Source organism: Chrysochloris asiatica, unplaced genomic scaffold (genome assembly GCF_000296735.1).
Source record: "Chrysochloris asiatica unplaced genomic scaffold, ChrAsi1.0 scaffold00110, whole genome shotgun sequence".
NCBI lineage: Eukaryota > Metazoa > Chordata > Mammalia > Afrosoricida > Chrysochloridae > Chrysochloris > Chrysochloris asiatica.
The window spans coordinates 8,704,933-8,723,732 of record NW_006408628.1 but is presented as its reverse complement, the minus strand read 5'-3'; the positions used below and the strand labels follow the sequence as shown (position 1 = coordinate 8,723,732).

The following is an 18,800-nucleotide window of genomic DNA, read 5'->3' as shown; positions in this document are numbered from 1 at the left end:
GGGTTTCCGAGGAGCAGCTGGTGAGCTTGAACCACCAACCTTGCAGTTCAAATTGACCTTGCACTCCAGTGCACCAGGACTCCTTTGTAGCCATAAAAGGAAAAGTGAAATCATAAAACATTAAGAGGGCAAGGGACTTGGCACTGGAGATCCTTGGACCTCACCTAGTTTTGTTGCACATTAGAAAACTAAGATCCCTATTGCTTCTTAATTTGCCCAAGGTCACTTACCTGAGTGGTAACAGAGTAAGAAATACAATCTGTGGTCTTTAATATCTCAGCCAGAATTTGCTGGCTCTCCTCCAGTGTGTCCCTATTTATTATCATTTTTATTCTGTTTTTTTCTTCTGGGTATAGTCATAAAAAGAATATCTCTGTTTTGGTTAATAATGTAGAACATGACCATCGAAGTTACCAGGCACTGAGTTGTACACCTATACCAACTGGGAAGAAAGTGAGTTCTCTAACTCTCTGTTTTTGTTTTTCTTTGGATTGGCTTACCAGCACTTAAGAGACCACAGCACTGAATTCGTGGTGATGACAGACTCCGTGTTGGACTCGCAGCCAGCCACCAGTGCTGGGGAGATGGATGGACTGTGCTCTGAGCTATTGCTGATCCCCCAACCTCTCTCCAATGGTGGTATACTGGAGCCTGCTCAGAGCTCCTGCCCCTCTGGAAGCCCCACAGCTCTGCCTCCTGACCCAGGCTGCCTGCTGGTAGAGGCCACAGCAACTGGAGAGGGCACCGGGAACATGGAGATCATTGTAGAAGCAGTGGCTGGAAACCTGTCCCCAGATGCTCCCGGAGACACCCCAGGTACAAATACATTTACTAGGGGCCAGCAGGGCAAACAGCCCTGAGGCTTTTTCTCGATGTTCTTTTTTGGTCTTTCCTTATTAATTTGAGAACACGAGGCAGCTTCCTATTTTTGTACTTTGAAATGTTGTCATTTGTTTGCAGTTGGTGAATGGTGACTGAAGGCTGGCAAGGTGATACACAGCCTTGTACCAAGATTTTGGCAGTCTCTTCCCAGTCAGGGCTCAGAATGGATTCCACATCTGCTAAGCAGTAATCCAGAGGGGAAATTACATTTCTAATATCTCTAGCCAATCCTGGCTTCTTCTTTCTCTTACAGTACCCAGGAATTCTTTCTCCCATAATTAATGACCCTCCCACTCAGGTACTGCAGCTGACGATTAGGCCAAAGGCCCAGGCTCTCTCTATCACCTGGACTTGGCAGTGCTTTCCAGAGGTAATCTGGTAAATATTTCCCCTCCCTAGATTCTCGTGTATACCATATTTAACTCATCCAAGCATGCTGTTAAGAGTGGCAGTTGAACATTTGTATTTTTCCTAGGAGAAAGAGTCGTCCCTTTATTTTTCCCATGTCTGCAGCCTCTTATTTTTAGGAAACTACCTGGTGTTTTGTTTTTTTTTTTAAAACTGCCATCCACCAGCAAATTGTCACCACTCTCTTTGGCTATATAGTGTAGTGACAAAGAATAATGAAAAAAGCTTAGCTGAACTTCTGTGTGTGGTGAAAGAAATCATAAAAAAATAAATGAACAGCCTAGGAGTAAATATTTGCAATATACAAGAAATAGTTCATCTCTTTAAAAAGATTCAGAGGTACACAATAAGAGAAAGGAAAAGTGTTTAAAAAGGGGTTTGGGGGCTGGGATCTACACGCAATTCTTTTGTTTCTAAAGAATATAGGAAGGATGCTTAATCTCATTGCTGTTGTTGTTGTCAGGTGCCATCGAGTCGGAACCGACTCATAGCGACCCCATGCACAGCAGAACGAAACAATGTTCGATCCTGGGCCAACCTCACTACCGCTGCCACACTTGAGTCCATCAATGATGCCACCTGGCTGATCCATCTCGTTGGGGTCTTCCTCTTTTTCTCTGACCCTCCACCCTACCCAGCATGACATCCTTCTCCAGCGATTGTTTCCTCCGGACAATATGTCCAAAGTAGGAGAGACAAAGCTTAGCCATCCTGGCCTCCAAGGAGCACTCTGGCTGCACTTCTTCCAAAACAGATTTATTGGTTCTTTTGGCAGTCCATGGCACTTTCAGTATTCTCATTAGCACACAAATAAGCTCTAGTTTAAAAAAGTTAATGAGATACTGTTTTTGCTTACCAACTTTGAGAAAAACGAAGTATATTTAAAAATATCTAGTGCTTGTGAGAATAAGGCGAAGTAGACGCTCTTGCAATTCTTATGGAGAATGTAGATAAATATCCTCTTCTGAAGGTAGTTAACTACCAGATTGTAAAATGTGCAAGCTCTTTGACCTAGTCATTGTATTGCTCGTAAACTGTCCTATAGAAAGACTCTGGCACATTTACAATGATTTGGATAAGTAAGGCAGCTGTTTGCTGTGATTGGAAACAATTCAAATGTTCATTAGTAAGGGCAAAATTTTGTGATGATTGATCCATACTCTGAAATACCATGATCTGGACCCAGCTTGGGGGAAGGTGGTGAGGCAGATCTAAATGTATTTATAGATAAAATTATTTTTGACATATAACAGGTGAACAAAAGCAAATAGCAGAACAATGACAACTGTGGTGTTTAACCTTTTGCTCTCCCCCAATTTTTAAAAAAAAATTTTTTTTTAACCAAAACTGTGTGGAGATGTATACATACATAGAACATGGAACAAGAAAAAATAACAAACCAGCAAATTGCCACCAAGCTCAGGTTTTGTTGTCAGAGAAACCTGGACTTGAATCACGGCTCCGCCGGTAACAAGCGTATGACCTTTGCCTCTTAGAAGTAAAGACCTTTGCTGGGAGAAGTAAATGAGAGTATTTCCTGAGCCTTTCTCACATTGTTCAAGAATAGCAATGACTAACATGAAGGTGGGAGCCCTGGTGTGGTGCTGCGGGTTAAGCACTGAACTGCAAGGTCAGGTTGAAGCACAAGGTTGGTGGTTCAAGCTCATCAGCCGCTCCTTGGAAACCCTATACAGGGTCACTATGAGTTGGAACTGACTTGCTAGCACTTAACACCAACAATATGAAGGTGATTGAGAGCTCCTCAAAAGAGATGCTCTCCATTTCGTGAATGCCTGTGTCTTTGAAGCACATCGACTCATCCCAGTCACCGAAGTTGTTTCCTTTCTAATTTGGTTCATTCCTGAGCTTCTCTCCTCTGACTGGTTCTTGTGGTATCAGCCATGTGGTGAATTGGTGATTAATAATCGATCTTCCTGTCTTTCTTAACGGCTGCTCCTTCTTTTTCTGTAACTGTCTTTTAGCTCCCTTTTCGATTTTGATGTTCTCTTTAAGGCACAGAGCTCAGAACCAGATGCAAGCCTGCTTGGTGAAATGCATAGGAGAATTGTGTTTTCTCCAAGATGTGCCTCCTGAAACAATGTGTTGAAGTTAGTATTGCTCAGTAAATACTTGTTGAGAGAATATCTTTTTCAGCATCATGAACAGTTCTTAAGTGATTTCTGGCATACTTTCAGGTTCTCTCCTGTCTTTTTTGCCTTTATGACCAAGAGGCAGTTGTTGGAACAGAACATGGAACACTGAATAGTTTAAAATTAAGAAAGGTGTGCAACAAGGTAGTATTCTTTCACCATACTTATTCAGCCTGTATTGCTGAGCAAATAATCCGAGAAGCTAGGTTATATGAAGAAAAACGTGATATAAGAACTGGAGGAAAACTCATTAACAACCTGCAATATGCAGATGATATAACCTTGCTTCTGAAAGTGAAGAGGACTTAAAACATTTACTGATGAACATCAAAGAGCACAGCCTTTGGTATGGATTACATCTCAATGTAAAGAAAACAAAATCCTCACCAATGGACCAATAAACAACATTCTTATCAAGGGAGAAAAGATTGAAGTTGTCAAGGACTTCATTCTTCTTGGATCAACTATTAACACTCACGGAAGCAGCAGTCACGAAATCAAACGATGTATTGCATTAGGCAAATCTGCTGCACAAGACCTTTTTAAAGTGTTGAAGCAAAGATGTCAGCTTGAGGACTAAGATGCAGCTGACCCAAGCCATGGTATTTTCAATAACCTCATATGCATGTGAAAGCTGGACAGTGAATACAGAAGACCGTAGAAGAATTGATGCTTTTGAGTTATGGTGTTGGAGGAGAATATTGAAAGTGCCATGGGCTTCCAAAAGAACCAACAGATCTGTTTTGGGAGAAGTACAGCCAGAGTGCTCCTTGGAGGCCAAGATGGCCAAACTTCGTCTCTCATACTTCTGATATATTGTCAGGAGGGACCAGTTGCTGGAGAAGGATATCATGTTTGATAAGGTGGAGGGTCAGAGATAAAAAGGAAGACCCCCAACGAGATGGACTGGGCAAGTGACAGCATGGATGAACTCAAGCGTGGCAACAGTAGTGAGGTTGGCCCAGGATCGGGCAGTGTTTCGTTCTGCTGTACTTAAGATCGCTATGAGTCGGTACTGACTCGGTGGCACCTAACAACAACAATAACAGTTTCTTTATGTTTTTGAGAATAAAAGCAGTGCATGTTCATTGTATGTTTTGTTTTATTTTTAAGTCATTACAGGAAAAGAGAAGAAATAAATCATCTATAATTCCATTCCTACTAAAAAACACCACTGCCATCAAGTTGATTCCAGATCATAGTGACCCTAGGTAGGGTTTCCGAGACTGTAAAGAGTTATGGGAACAGATAGCCTCGTCTTTCTCCTTTGGAACAGCTAATGGATTTGAACTGCTGACTTTGTGGTTAGCAGCCTAATGCCTAGCCCACAGTACCACCAGGACTCCTTCTTGCTCATAGATGGTCAATGTGAGCAATGCTTGCTGCATCCTTCCAGACTTTCTTCTGTTACTATAGTGACATTTTTGTTGTTTTTAAGTGCCATTGAGTCACTTCCTACTCATAGTGACCCTGTATAGGGTTTCCGAGGAGTTGCTGTTGAGCTTGAACCACTGACCTTGCCATTCAAACCAACCTTGCAGTCTAGCACATTAACTCACAGTGCCACACAGAAATTCTACTATATGGAACCAATTCAACAGCACAATAATTTTTGCTTTGTAACCTGTTTTTAATCTAACTTGTTCAGTGCCTTCCAGTCAGTTTCAACTTATAGTGACCCTGTATGGGGTTTCCAAGGAGTGGCTGGTAGGTTTGAACCACTGATCTTACAGCTCAAACAGACCTTGTGGTTGAGCACATTATCCTACAGCACCACACCAGGACTCCTAATCTGACTGTGCTGCTAAGTTAAGTACTGTCAAGTCAGTTCGACTCCTAGCAACCCTGTATAGGGTTTCTGAGGAGCAGCTGGTGAGCTTGAACTGGTGACGCTGTGGTTTAAACCAACCTTGCAGTGCAACGCATTAACCCGCAGCGCCACACCCAGGACTCCTTAGGGTGACTAAATTTTATTTGGAAAAAATAGGAATCTCTGTTTCTCCTGGGGCGAGGTCTATCCTTTGATTGGATGTATATACATTAATTACTCAGCAGTCATTTCCATTCTCTGCGCTAATGAACCCTCTGAAAGTCTTCCTAGAAGGTAAATTCCTTGAAGTGAGATTGCACATTTCAAATTTGGGGATAGATTGACCTCCAGAAAAGTTGTACCAATTTATACCCCGACCAGTAGTCTGTGTTGGAGTCTATCTCCTCATACCTTGGCCAACGCTGGACCAGTCAATGGACCCAAGTTTTGATTTCTATTTCTTTGATAATTAGATTGAATGTTTTCTTTTATTTATTGGTTATTTGTATTCCGTCAGTTGCCTATTGGTGGTCTTTGACATTGTTCTGTAAGGCATTCTTTTTTTTTTATGTTCTTAAAGCTCTTGGTAGAATCTAAAGTAATATTTTGTCAGTTGTATTACAGAGATGATCCTTGATTGGTCATATGTCTTTTAGCTTCATTAAGTCATTTTCTTTTCAAAGTTTCTCATTTTTATTTAGTCAAAATATATTGCCTTAATGCTTTCTAGATTTGGTTCTGTTTGTTCATGCATGAAACAATATTTATTAAGCATGTATTTTGTGCCAGGTAATGCACTAGACGGGAGTGTAGTGGCTCTGTAGGATAAGTGCTGGACCACCCACCACCAGGTCAGCGATTTGAACCCACTAGCTGCATCATGGGAGAAAAATGAGGCTTTCTGTTCCCACAAAGATTTACAGCTTCAGAAGCCCTATACAGGATTGGTACGAGTCAAAACTGACTCAATGGCACTTAACAACAACAGCTATGCACTAGATACTGGAAATATAAACATGTGTGCAAGATAGACAGTTCCTGACTTTATGAGGCTTCCAGTTCAGGTGGCAGAACTAGACCATCTCCACTCCACGAATACTAAACTGTTCACCACATGTCCTACTAGTAGCGCATCCTATCTGATAGTGTGCCTTTCTCCCTTGGTTCTTACCTGCAGGTGTCCTGGTAAAGGTGGTGGAGGTGTACTTCTGTGAGCGCTGTGGGCAGAGCTTTGCAGAGCCCACTCTGCTGGCCTTGCACCACTGCCCTGACACCCTCAGACAGCCTGTGCAAGACCTGTCTAGCTCTTCGTGCTCTCTAGAGCTGCCCCCAAGCAACCTCACCCTCCTGGGCCCTCTGCAGGGCCGGAGCCCACCAGAGAGTCCCCTGCCATGCCCCGTGTGTAAACAGGAGTTTGCCCAACCCCAGGCCCTGAAGAGTCACTTCAAGATTCATCGAGAGACTCCTGTCGTCTTCTCCTGCCCAGAGTCTGGCTGTGTCTTCTCCTCTGAAGATCGCAAGGGTCTACAGCACCACCTGAGACAGACACACGACGTAGTTCCGGTGTCCTGCTCCTTCCGGGGCTGCCCCTTGCTCTTCGGGAACCAGCAGGACATGGAGCTGCACCGGCAGATCCATTACCCTTTCCACTGCAGCCATTGCAGCTTCATAGGCTCCAATGTCAAACTCTTCCGGCAGCACCTGCGAAGCCACGGGGCGGGGACACAGGGAGAACTTTCCGCCTCTCAGTGCCTTCCATCTCAGGAGCTGCTGCAAGGTATGAGGCAAAGGGCCCTGCAGTCCCCTGTCTGAACAGACATTCAGTCTTATAGCAGAGAGCACAGGAAAAGCTAGCATAGTGGCTCAGGAGCATAGAATTATGGATGACACGGAATGGCATCTAGAAATCTCTGCCTACTCAGAATTTATAGGGCAAGAGGAAATCGTCCTTGAGAAGCAGTGAAACTGTCGTCTTGAAGTTACTTTACCAATATTTTCTTATAATCCATTTCAGAACTTTCCGGGGGCAAGTGTTAAATGTCCCTTGGTGACTAAAGCCACTGGCTGAGAGCTTGTGAACTCCCTTTTAGAGCAAGTGGGCTTAGGGAACTGGACAAGAGAAGCTTGAGTTGTTTCCAAAAGAAATCTTCACAGGTGTGGTTGAGTAGGTTTCACTGAGTCTTCTTCCTCTTTGAACAAAACAAGGTGGAGGGTGAGTAGAGGAGCAGGAGGAAATTGAGACAACAGGCAGAGAGAGGCCAGGATTCTAAGGAGAGGGTTTGACTTGCAAAGTCTCAGTTGTGCTCTGGTACCCAAGGAGAGGGCCTCCCTTCCCTGGAGAAGAGTCCTTACGCCTTTATCTTGCTAAGACAGCTACTTCTGTTGGGGAGCTAGAAGGAGTAGGTTTGAGGGACAAGATAAGATGAGTTGGGATTCTCAGTAGAATCGTAACCTACACTCAGCCAGGGAGGTGCAGCTGACAAGTTCTTACCCCTCAGCCCTCCAGTGACCTTCAAGGTGCCCAAGGTTGCTTTACCTGAAGTGTGATTGACTGTAGATCAGAGCTTTGCTGACAGGGTAGCTCCTGGTCTTCCTCTACCTGTCTTGGATGGTAATACGTTTTTCTTACAATCCCAGATTCCCTCTTACTAACTGGGGAGGAGGGTGGAGAAGAAGCATTCAGGGCTGTCATTGGCTCCTATAGACTTCTTCAGGTTTTCTTTGTTTCCAGCACCCAAAATGCCCTCAGGAGACAGAGGGCCTTCGGAGGAAGCAGATGCACCCTTGCCACTTCAGGAGTCAGCTGAAGAGGAGGAAATTGAGGAAGAAGACAGTGGCTCCCAGAGGGACTCCCAGAAAGCCCTGGGAAAAGGACAGCAACTGGAAGGTAATGGTGCCATTAGGCTAGCGGCTCTTGGTGGTAGGGAGGAATAGGCTGTACCGAGCCTGGCATTGCGCCTCTGGGGTTTGAGTTGGCTCAGTTGGCTCAGACCCTTCATTTCTTTCCATTCTGCCATGAACTATCTTGTGAGAAAATGGGAAATGGGTAAAGATGCTAGTAATATAGGGGAGAGATAAGTAGAGTTTGCTGGTTTTCTTAAGAAAGCTCTTAAGGTTTTCTTTAGGAGGTCTGCGGGAGGGGGAGGGGCGTCTTTAGTATAAATATGCTAGTGGTTGTTGATATCAAGCTGCCTCTCTTGTCTGGCATTGAGCCCCCTGAGATTTCTTCCTGAATCCTTGCTCTCCAGTTTTCCTAGCTAGACTTTGAAAGCCCTCCTATTGGTAGTGTCGGGTGAAGAGGAAAGACCTGATTGTATTTACTGCCAGCTCTCTGTTACCCAGATCCCTGCGAGCCAGCGTTCAGACTCCTTTCCCGTCTCTTCTACTCTTTCCCCGCGGGACTCTTTTCCTTCCAAACAACCCTGCTGCTCCTTGTGAACAAGGGCTGGGAAGAACAGGAATGCTCCATCTTTTGAGCAGCTTTAAACAGGCTCATGAATAGTGGTTGACTTGGGGAAGCAAATGAAACCACAGCAAGGTTTGTGGTTTTGTTGCTCTGAAGACTTGTATTATTCAACTCAGATCTTGTTTGGTTTCCTGGAAAGAAAGGAGACAGGCAACACAGTGTTTCTCTCGGAACATTGTGGTTCTCCCATTATTTGACCAATCCAGTCTAGTGGCACTGTAGGTTAAGCATTGGGCTGCTAACCACAAGATCAGCAGTTCAAACCCATCAGCCGCTCCTAGGGAAAAACATGAGCTGAATCTGTCTGTCTGCTCCTGTAAAGATATACGGTGTCAGAAGCCTACAGGGGTGATTCTACTCTGTCTTATGGGTTGAGTTGGTCGCTATGAGTTGGAATTGACTCATTGGTAGTGGGGTTTGACTTATTGAAGATAAGTGGGTTTGAACTTGCGGATCTCTCAACCCTCTGTTTTCCTGATTATTTCCTTGGCTCCTGTGCCCCAGGTGAGGTGGCTTCTGGCACCGAGTCCCTTTTCAAGACCCACATGTGTCCCGAGTGCAAGCGCTGCTTTAAGAAGCGGACTCACCTGGTGGAACACCTGCATCTCCACTTCCCAGACCCCAGCCTCCAGTGCCCCAATTGCCAGAAGTTCTTCACCAGTAAGAGCAAACTCAAGACCCACCTGCTCCGGGAGCTAGGTGAGAAAGCCCACCGCTGCCCACTGTGCCACTACAGTGCCGTGGAGAGGAATGCACTCAACCGCCACATGGCCAGCATGCATGAGGACATTTCCAACTTCTACTCGGACACCTACGCCTGCCCTGTCTGCCGTGAGGAATTCCACCGCAGCCAGGCCCTCAAGGAGCATCTCAAGAGCCACACAGCGGCAGCTGCCGCCGAGCCTCAGCCCCTTCACTGCTTTCAGGAAGGCTGCAGCTATGCCGCGCCCGACCGCAAGGCCTTTGTAAAGCACCTGAAGGAGGCCCACCGGGTTCGAGCCGTGGAGTGCCGCCACCACTCGTGCCCCATGCTCTTTGCCACAGCTGAGGCCATGGAGGCCCACCACAAGAGCCATTATGCCTTCCACTGTCCCCAGTGTGACTTCGCTTGCTCTAACAAGCACCTGTTCCGCAAGCACAAGAAGCAGGGCCACCCCGGCAGTGAAGAGCTGCGCTGCGCCTTCTGCCCCTTTGCCACCTTCAACCCAGTGGCCTACCAGGACCACGTGGGCAAGATGCACGCTCATGAGAAGATCCACCAGTGCCCTGAGTGCAACTTTGCCACTGCCCACAAGAGGGTGCTCATCCGACACATGCTGCTGCATACTGGTGAGATGGCTTGCATCCTCAATAATGCGATCAGAATGACAACAGTCGCGATGCCGATGGCTGGCATGACACCAGGGAAGCCTTTGCATTGTCTCGCTTCACCTAGTATCCCAAGAGATAAACCCAGGGTTCCGATTTCACAGCCGAGTCTTCATTTGGGTGTAACTCATCTAGTAAAGTGGTCGAGCTAAGATTTGAATCCAGGCAGTCTGATTTCAGAGCCTATGCATTTGTGCCTAAACTTAGGCCCCTGCCCACCCCTAGTTTGGGTTGGTTTACCCCTCACCCCACCCCCACCCCCGTTAGAGTGGGCATGCCCAGGCCAGGTGTTGGGAGGTGCATTCAGGTATGGCCTCCCACGATTTCCTAAACTTCTGTTTTTAAGGTAGCTGGAACAAAGCCACTGTTGTTTCAATTGAGCAGTTTATTTCTAAATATGCTTTCACCACAAAATTTCATGTTTTGGAGAACTTTCCTATTTACAGTTTGCAGAGCTCTTCCAGCTGCATCATCTCTTCTAATTCACAATCCATAATAATCCATAATAGCAACCTTGATGAGCAAACAAACTCTGCAAAGCTAAATGACCTGTTCCAAGACCACACACCTGATCTCAGAGCCAGAGCACCAAGTGCTTGCAAGAGAAGGTGGGTGGGTAGGTAGGCAGAAACAACAGGGAGAGGCCTGGAAGGAACTACAGGTTTTATTATTGCTAAGTGTTGTTGGTTCTGACTCTTAACAACCTTGTATAAGGTTTCCAAGGCATAGCTAGTAGGTTTGAACTGCCAACCTTGTGGTTTGCAGTCCAGTGCTGATCTTGCAGCGCCACCCCAAATTTTAGAGTAAATCACAAGTTCTCCTTTATCCCCACCCTCCTCAGTATAGGAGTCAGGAGCAGTGAGCTGAGAGGGTTGTGGCGCAGCCTTGCAAACTATGACGTTTCTAGAAGCTCAGGGAGCACATGATACCTCTGCTCCCAACTGGCATCTAGATAAGCTTGCTAGGAGAGTGGTCCGACCTCATTTGGTCTGTATCTGACCCTTGTTCTCTCCCCTAATTCCCACCCCACACAAGGCGAGAAACCTCACAAGTGTGAGCTGTGTGACTTCACATGCCGAGATGTGAGCTACCTGTCCAAGCACATGCTGACCCACTCTAGCGCCAAGGATTACATGTGCACCGAGTGTGGCTACGTCACCAAGTGGAAGCACTACCTCAGTGTGCACATGCGAAAACACATGGGGGACCTCAGGTATGCACAAATCTCTGCCCCATCCCAAGAACCTTGTGCCAAGCTAGGCTCCTCTTGGCCTCAAGCTCCGGGTCCTACTGCTTTCTCCGACCTCAGAGAGACTCCTCTGAAAGCCTCACTCTGCAGCCTACCTCTCCCTGGGGCCCAGTTTGGAGTGGCTGCGGTCCGGGCTCAGGGAAGAGGGCACAGGCCTGGAGACTGAGGCCTCACTTGAGTTCTCAGTAGATGGTGCTTTCTGAGTCCAGGCCCGTTCCCCTCTGACCTGTGATCACAGCAGCTTTTGCAGAGTGTCCACGCCTTCCTGGGAAAATGGAAACCAGACACAGAACTCCCCTGTGGGGCTCTCACAGTGTCAGCTCTTCAGGAGTCCGTGGTTTGTGACTGCTCCCCTATAGGAAACTGTGGGGAGTGGGAATTAGCACCCAGGGCCCGAAGCTAGGCTGCCAGCCTTCAAATCCTGCCTCTGCCCCTCACCCCCTTTGTAAACTAAGGCAAGGTATGAACTTTTCTGTCTTCATCTTCTCACTTGTGAAATGGAGATGCCTACATGGTTAGTGGGAAGAAGGATTCAGGCAGGTGCCTACTGAGGGTGGAGCCTGGCCCAGAGGGAGTACTTGTTGCTGTTACTTGTGATTGGTTCGTTATTATGACTCTGCCCCCCTTCCCTCCGTGCCAGATACCAATGCAACCAGTGCTCCTATCGCTGCCACCGGGCTGACCAGCTGAGCAGTCACAAGCTGCGGCACCAGGGCAAGTCCCTGATGTGTGAGGTGTGTGCCTTTGCCTGCAAACGGAAGTACGAGCTGCAGAAGCATATGGCTTCACAGCACCGCCCTGGCACACCAGCCCCCCTCTATCCCTGCCGCTACTGCAGCTACCAGAGCCGCCACAAGCAGGCGCTGCTGAGCCACGAGAACTGCAAACACACCCGGCTCCGGGAGTTCCGCTGTGCCCTCTGTGACTACCGCACTTTCAGCAACACCACCCTCTTCTTCCACAAGCGCAAAGCCCATGGCTATGTGCCCGGGGACCAGGTCTGGCAGCTCCGTTATGCAAGCCAGGAGTCAGAGGGAACCAGGCAGTGCCCAACACCCCCAGTAGACACAGAACCCTCAGGCCAACCCGAGGGGCTGGGCCCTGACCCTGGGTCTCTGGTGGACCTCAGCCTGGGCCAGGCCCTGCCGGAGGTGAATGAAGAGAGTAGAGCTGGGACACAGCACGTCAGTGAGGCTTCCCAAGAAGTTGACCTGGTTGGCAGCCCCAGCCCAGCGGAGGTGGATGAGGGTGGCTGCACTCTCCATCTGGAGGCCCTGGGAGTAGAGTTGGGACCCGTGACTACCGAGCCACCCCTCCAGGCGATCAGTGAGACAGCCCCCGGGGAGTGCGGGCCGCTGGATCCCTCAGGGCCCTTGGAACTAGAAGTGCCAGATGGAACCGTGACCGAGCTCTCCAGCTTAGAAGGCATTGGGCCTTCTGATATGGGTGCTGAAGAAGAGCCCATTTTGGAGAAGCCTGTCCCTGAGCTCCCCAGAGACCCCCCATTCTCAGAGGAGGCCCCTAATAGCTGGGTGGGAACCTTGAAGGCAACTCCCCCTGCCGAGACAGCACCCCTGTCCCAGTTTCCCGAGTCAGAGTCATTGCTCAAGGCCCTCAGGAGGCAGGACAAAGAGCAGGCTGAGGCACTGGTACTGGAGGGCCGGGTGCAGATGGTGGTCATCCAGGGAGAGGGGCGGGCCTTCCGCTGCCCACACTGCCCTTTCCTCACCCGCCGGGAGAAGGCCCTGAATCTGCACTCCCAGACTGGGTGTCAGGGACGCCGGGAGCCCCTAGTGTGCCCCAAGTGTGGGGCTAGCTTCAAGCAGCAGCGGGGCCTCAGTACCCACCTGCTGAAGAAGTGCCCTGTTCTACTCAGAAAGACCAAGGGTTTGCCCAGACCAGACTCGCCCAGCCCTCTGCCCACGGGCACCCAAGCCTCAGAGGGTCCAAAAGCTGGGAAGCCCCTACTGGAACCACTGGAAATAGAGCTAGAGTGTCCAAAAGGTACTTCTGAGCTACCCAGGGAGTCGAAAGACCTGGAGGAACCTCTTCTCACAGTGTCTGGCTCCCCGGCCCCTCCTGCAGCCGACCCCTCCCCAACAGGGACCCCTGAGAAGTTCCGCTTTGAGCAGGGCAAGTTTCACTGCAGCTCATGCACATTCGTTTGTTCAAGGCTGTCCTCCATTACCTCTCATGTGACTGACGGCTGCCGGGGGGTCCGTGGTGGGGGAGGGAAGCGAGGAGCCCCCCAGGCACAGCCTGTTGTGTCCTCCACCACCAAAGGAAACTCTGCCTCGCTGAGTAATGGGAGCCCAGAGTCCAGCCCTGGTGGTGGGGACACAACTGTGGTTCGAAAACAGAAGGGGGCTCGCTTCTCCTGCCCCACGTGCCCCTTTAGCTGCCAGCAGGAACGTGCTCTGAGAACCCACCAGGCCCGGGGCTGCCCCCTCGAGGAGTCTGGAGAGCTACGCTGTGGCCTCTGCCCGTTCACCACCCCTGCTGCTGCCGCCTTGCGGCTCCACCAGAAGAGGAGGCACCCCACTACAGGGCCAGCCCGGGGCCCCCGAGCCTCTCTACAGTGTGGGGACTGCAGCTTCACCTGTAAGCAGAGCCGGTGCCTACAGCAGCACCGGCGGCTCAAGCACGAGGGGGTGAAGCCCCATCAGTGTCTTTTCTGTGACTTCTCTACCACCAGGCGGTACCGACTAGAGGCTCATCAGTCCCGGCACACAGGTGTCGGCCGCATCCCCTGCAGCTCTTGCCCCCAGACATTCGGTACCAACTCCAAGCTGCGCTTGCACCGGCTAAGGGTCCATGACAAAACACCCACCCACTTCTGTCCACTCTGTGACTATAGTGGCTACCTCCGCCATGACATCACACGCCACGTCAACAGTTGCCACCAGGGCACCCCAGCCTTTGCCTGCCCCCGGTGCGAGGCCCAGTTCAGCTCTGAGACAGCGCTCAAACAGCACGCTCTGCGCCGGCACCCTGAGCCTACACCCACAGCCCCTGGCTCGCCCACGGAAGCCACTCAGGGTCCCCTACACTGCTCCCACTGTGGGCTGCTGTGCTCCAGCCCAGCCAGCCTGCGAGGACACACTCGGAAGCAGCATCCCCGGCTGGAGTGCGCGGCCTGTCAGGAGGCTTTCCCCAGCCGCCTGGCCCTAGACGAGCACCGGAGGCAGCAGCACTTCAGCCACCGCTGTCAGCTCTGTGACTTCGCTGCCCGTGAGCAGGGGGGCCTGGTGAGGCACTACCTGGAACACCACGAGGAGACTTCGGATGGCGGTGCCAACCAGCCCCCTCTGCGCTGCCCCTTTTGTGACTTTGCGTGTCACCATCAGCTGGTGCTTGATCACCATGTGAAGGGGCACGGGGGCATCCGGCTCTACAAGTGTACTGACTGTGCTTACAGCACCAAGAATCGGCAGAAGATCACGTGGCACAGCCGCATCCACACTGGGGAGAAGCCCTACCGCTGCCACCTCTGCACCTATGCTTGTGCTGACCCCTCTCGCCTCAAGGTAAGGGCAAGGGGAGCAAAGAGAGCAGGGAGTGCTGGCCCTGGACTTAGAGTCTAGGCTCGCTCATCCTGGCTTTTCCAAGTATTAGCTCCGTTCTGGGACCCTAGGAAAGATCCTTCGCTACTCCAAGACTCAGAGTCCTCATCCGTAAAAAAGAGAAAATAGTTACTACCAAGGCTAGAATTCCCAACTCGGTGCTTGACGTGATACAGGCACGTATAAGTTGGGGGTCATCTGGATGATAGTGACAGCTAACATGTACTGAGCACTGTCTGTTTCATCGTCTTAAAAGTAGGAGATAAAGAGGTGCTTTTACTTGCCCCCTTTTTGTAGAAAGCGGGCTTTGAGAACTAGGGGTTAGTTTATCTAGTGACACAGCTAATAAGCAGCATAGCTGAGATTCAAACTCAGAACAGACCTCAGAGGAGGCCGAATGTGAGTCAGGTTGGTATCTAGACTGGGAAACCTGGCTGTTGGAGTATGGGTGGAATGGAAGCAGGGAACAAGGTTGTCTGCCCATAGCTTCCTGCCTGCAGGCCCCTACTCCCACTCCTGTGAGAACCCAGGGTACACGTTATCGGGGTGTATGCTCAGCCTCTGCTCTCCTTCAGTACCACATGCGGATCCACAAGGAGGAACGGAAGTACCTGTGCCCTGACTGTGGCTACAAGTGCAAGTGGGTCAACCAGCTGAAATACCACATGACTAAGCACACAGGTGAGTCTGTGGGCGATAGTCCCAAGAGATTTCCTCACCCCGGTGCACCCTGAGGTAGTGTGTGTCCTTGTGCGAATTGAGTGCCAACCTCGATTTTCACATTGAGGGCATGGAGTGTTTTGGGGAATCTGCACCAGAATGGCTGCCCACCCCGCTGAAGACTTCAGAGGCAGAGTGAACCCGAGAGCCTGGGCATGTGTACTGGTACAAAGTCACCCAAACCCTGTGGAGAAGCCCCAACTCAAACATGAGTGATGGAAGCCATGTCTCCTTGGTTCCTACATGGATGTGGTAGAACTGTCATGAGTGAAGAGGAGAAACCAGGACTCCTCTCTCTTCCTGTTCTACTGCGTATGGAACCGATGAACTGTGTGGGAGTCCACAGAGAAAGGTTCATGAGTGTGTGCCTGTCATCATTGCTTATGGCTCCTCCTGTGTGGAGGAATTGGCCACCTACATCTCAAGACCCTCTGCTCCTGTGAACGCCACTTCTCTCGTAAACATTTCCTTTTACTTCTTGAGTTGAACAAGGTATTTTTTTAAATGGATTCCCAAATCCCATCAGTGTCTTGTGACCAAAAGGGAGTTGGCATTTTCCATTTGGGGACCCCAGCAGTATTTATTTCTGTCAGGTGGCTACTTAGGGTCCAGTTAGTCATCAGCATCCTTTGAGCACCCACTGTATAAAATTGGGGGAAGGGCACAGAACTGGTCCATTCCAAAGATGTGATCATTTAGCTTGTGTCTCTGTCAGGATCACAGTGACCCGTGATCCTCTGAACCTTGCTCTGTCCCCTTAAGCAGTGATGGAAGGATGCCCTACAACTAACCCTCCTTGTCCTGTCTTTACCCTGCCCTACAGGGCTGAAGCCGTACCAGTGTCCTGAGTGTGAGTACTGTACCAACCGGGCTGATGCCCTGCGTGTGCACCGGGAGACGCGGCACCGGGAAGCGCGGGCCTTTATGTGTGAGCAGTGCGGCAAGGCCTTCAAGACGCGCTTCCTGCTGCGCACCCACCTCCGCAAGCACAGCGAGGCCAAGCCCTACGTGTGCAACGTGTGCCATCGTGGTTTTCGCTGGGCCGCTGGCCTGCGCCACCACGCCCTCACCCACACCGACCGCCACCCCTTTTTCTGCCGCCTCTGCAGCTACAAGGCCAAGCAGAAATTCCAAGTGGTCAAGCATGTGCGCAGGCACCACCCTGACCAGACTGACCCAAACCAGGGAGTGGGCAAAGACCCCACCACCCCCACAGTGCACTTGCACGATGTGCAGCTGGAGGATCCTGTCCCCTACGCTCCCACCACCCCCCACACTGGACCTGAAGGCTGAGGAAGAGGCTGTGGTGCAAGTGTGCCAACTGAAACCAAAGCTGGCCTGAGGAGCTCAGGCCTAAGGAAGGGCTGGCTTTGGGGTGTCAGGGAGGTGGGGACCCTCCTGGGACTCTGGCTTGAGTACTTGGGAGCTGACAGTTGTTTAAAAGAGAGATACAGACTACAGCATTGATTTCTCCTGAGTTCCTTGTTTTTCACCATCACTCCACTAAAGTTGCTGGCTTCAGTCAGCATCTTCAAAAGTTGTATCTAGTGCATGTGCTGTTGTGCTCAATGCTTTATAAAACGTTAAACGGAATCGTGACTGCTAACTTACAGATGAGTCCAGATTTCTGTCTAATATTTCTAGGCTGTCATCTTAGCCTGCCCTGTCCACTCCTCTCCTTTGTCTCCATCCGTCTTCACTTGGTGATTGATTCTAAAGCAGGCCCAGAAAAATCTGTCTTTTCTCTGTCTTTGAGCCTGTCATGGCCCTGGCCCTGCTACCTGCTTTTGAGCCCTTTGTCTGCCCGTCCAGGGAGGGCTGCCACCCACTAAGCCTGCTCCAGGAAACAGCTGGCATCCACCATCAATCCTTGGGCTGGCTCAGCAGCTGTACCAAAGAGTTACGGCATAAGGATAATGTGAAATGCAGATGATTGGGGAGGTAAATCTTTAGGCCAGAACTCTAAATGATGATATAATTAACCACCCAAAGTGGGACCTGTTTCATTCCCTGCTGCCATCAAGTCAATTCCAATTCATAGTGGCCCTATAGGACAGTAGAACCGCCCCCATGGGGTTTCCAAGGCTGCAGAGCTTTACAGAAGCAGACTGCCACATCTTTCTTCTGTGGAGTAGTTGGTGGTTTGATTCACTGACCTTTCAGTTAGCAACTGAGCACATAACCACTGTGCCACAGGGGCTCCTAAACTGGGACGTTTGGGGAAATTAAGGAGGGTACTATTCATAAGTAGGCTGGGACAACAGAAGTAACATAGGTCTATCCCGGACAAACAGCAGATGGGCTGAGACCACATAATCCTTTTGCCCTCTGCTTTAGAAGCCTTCTGTGTTCTTTATAGGAACCTTTTGATTTTCTACCTTTCCCGGCCCCATATGTCCCACAACCCTTGCACCTCCCTTTCTTGTCCAACTATAAGACCATACTCAAGCCGAATTGGGGAGAGAAGCTCTTTATGCAGGTTGGGCTGGGAGGAACAGTGATCTTAGGAGCCATGGTGTAGTCTCTGGTCAGGTTGTCTTCCCCAGCCTTTTGCTTGGGCACCTTGATCCTTGATTCATCCGTTCCTTGCATCTGGGCTTTGAGGAAATTAGAGGTGAGGGAGAGAATACCTCAGAGTTTCTCAGTCCTAGGCCCCACTCAGGTGTTCCAGCTGCAATCTGTTCGTGAGCTGGGGGCATGGGAAGGTTTAGTCCTAGGTATGGGTAAGAGTTTGAGCTACATCAAGAACAAGATAACACTAGTATAGGGTGATGGTGGTTATGTACCGTGGAGTCAATTCCAACTCAGCGACCCTGTATATTGTTTCCGAGGCTGTAAATCTGTGGCAGCAGAAAGCCTCATTGTTCTCTCACAGAGCGGCTGTGGCTTCAAACTGCTGACCTTGTAGTTAGCAGTCCAGCTCAGAATGCAGCATGCTGCCAGAGAAACTTCCAGTATAGATACAGAAAGAACAAGGGCAAGCAAAGTGGTATAGGCTGTGAAAACGAGGACAGAAAAGCTGTAAAAGCAGACCTAGGTTTGCTTGGAAAAGCGAATTTTGAGACTAGGAATGATGCACAATCCAAAGGTGTTTTCACCACCTCTGTTTGTCTTCTAGAGCATTACCCCATGTTTTTCTCACAGTCAAAAGCCAGTGGACCACCCTCCACACGAAGTGCCCACT

General features: G+C 49.7%; 1 protein-coding gene across 1 annotated transcript; it reads left to right on the top strand.

Moving 5' to 3' along the window:
* Positions 1–536: 536 nt before the first annotated feature.
* ZNF142 (zinc finger protein 142) lies at positions 537–16,909 on the top strand. The gene is made up of 7 exons (XM_006867866.1): positions 537–816; positions 7,982–8,137; positions 9,221–10,045; positions 11,120–11,297; positions 11,974–14,860; positions 15,472–15,577; positions 16,440–16,909. The coding sequence occupies exons 1-7, from the start codon at positions 537–539 to the stop codon at positions 16,907–16,909; spliced, it is 4,902 nt and encodes a 1,633-aa protein (XP_006867928.1).
* The last annotated feature ends 1,891 nt before the right edge of the window (positions 16,910–18,800 follow it).

Excerpts from the sequence above, each read along its gene's own strand:
- ZNF142 (XM_006867866.1), top strand. The coding sequence starts at position 537 with ATGACAGACTCCGTGTTGGACTCGCAGCCAGCCACCAGTGCTGGGGAG. Across the intron at positions 817-7,981 it reads TGCTCCCGGAGACACCCCAG|CACCCAAAATGCCCTCAGGA; the intron begins GTACAAATACAT and ends CTTTGTTTCCAG. Across the intron at positions 15,578-16,439 it reads CCACATGACTAAGCACACAG|GGCTGAAGCCGTACCAGTGT; the intron begins GTGAGTCTGTGG and ends CCTGCCCTACAG.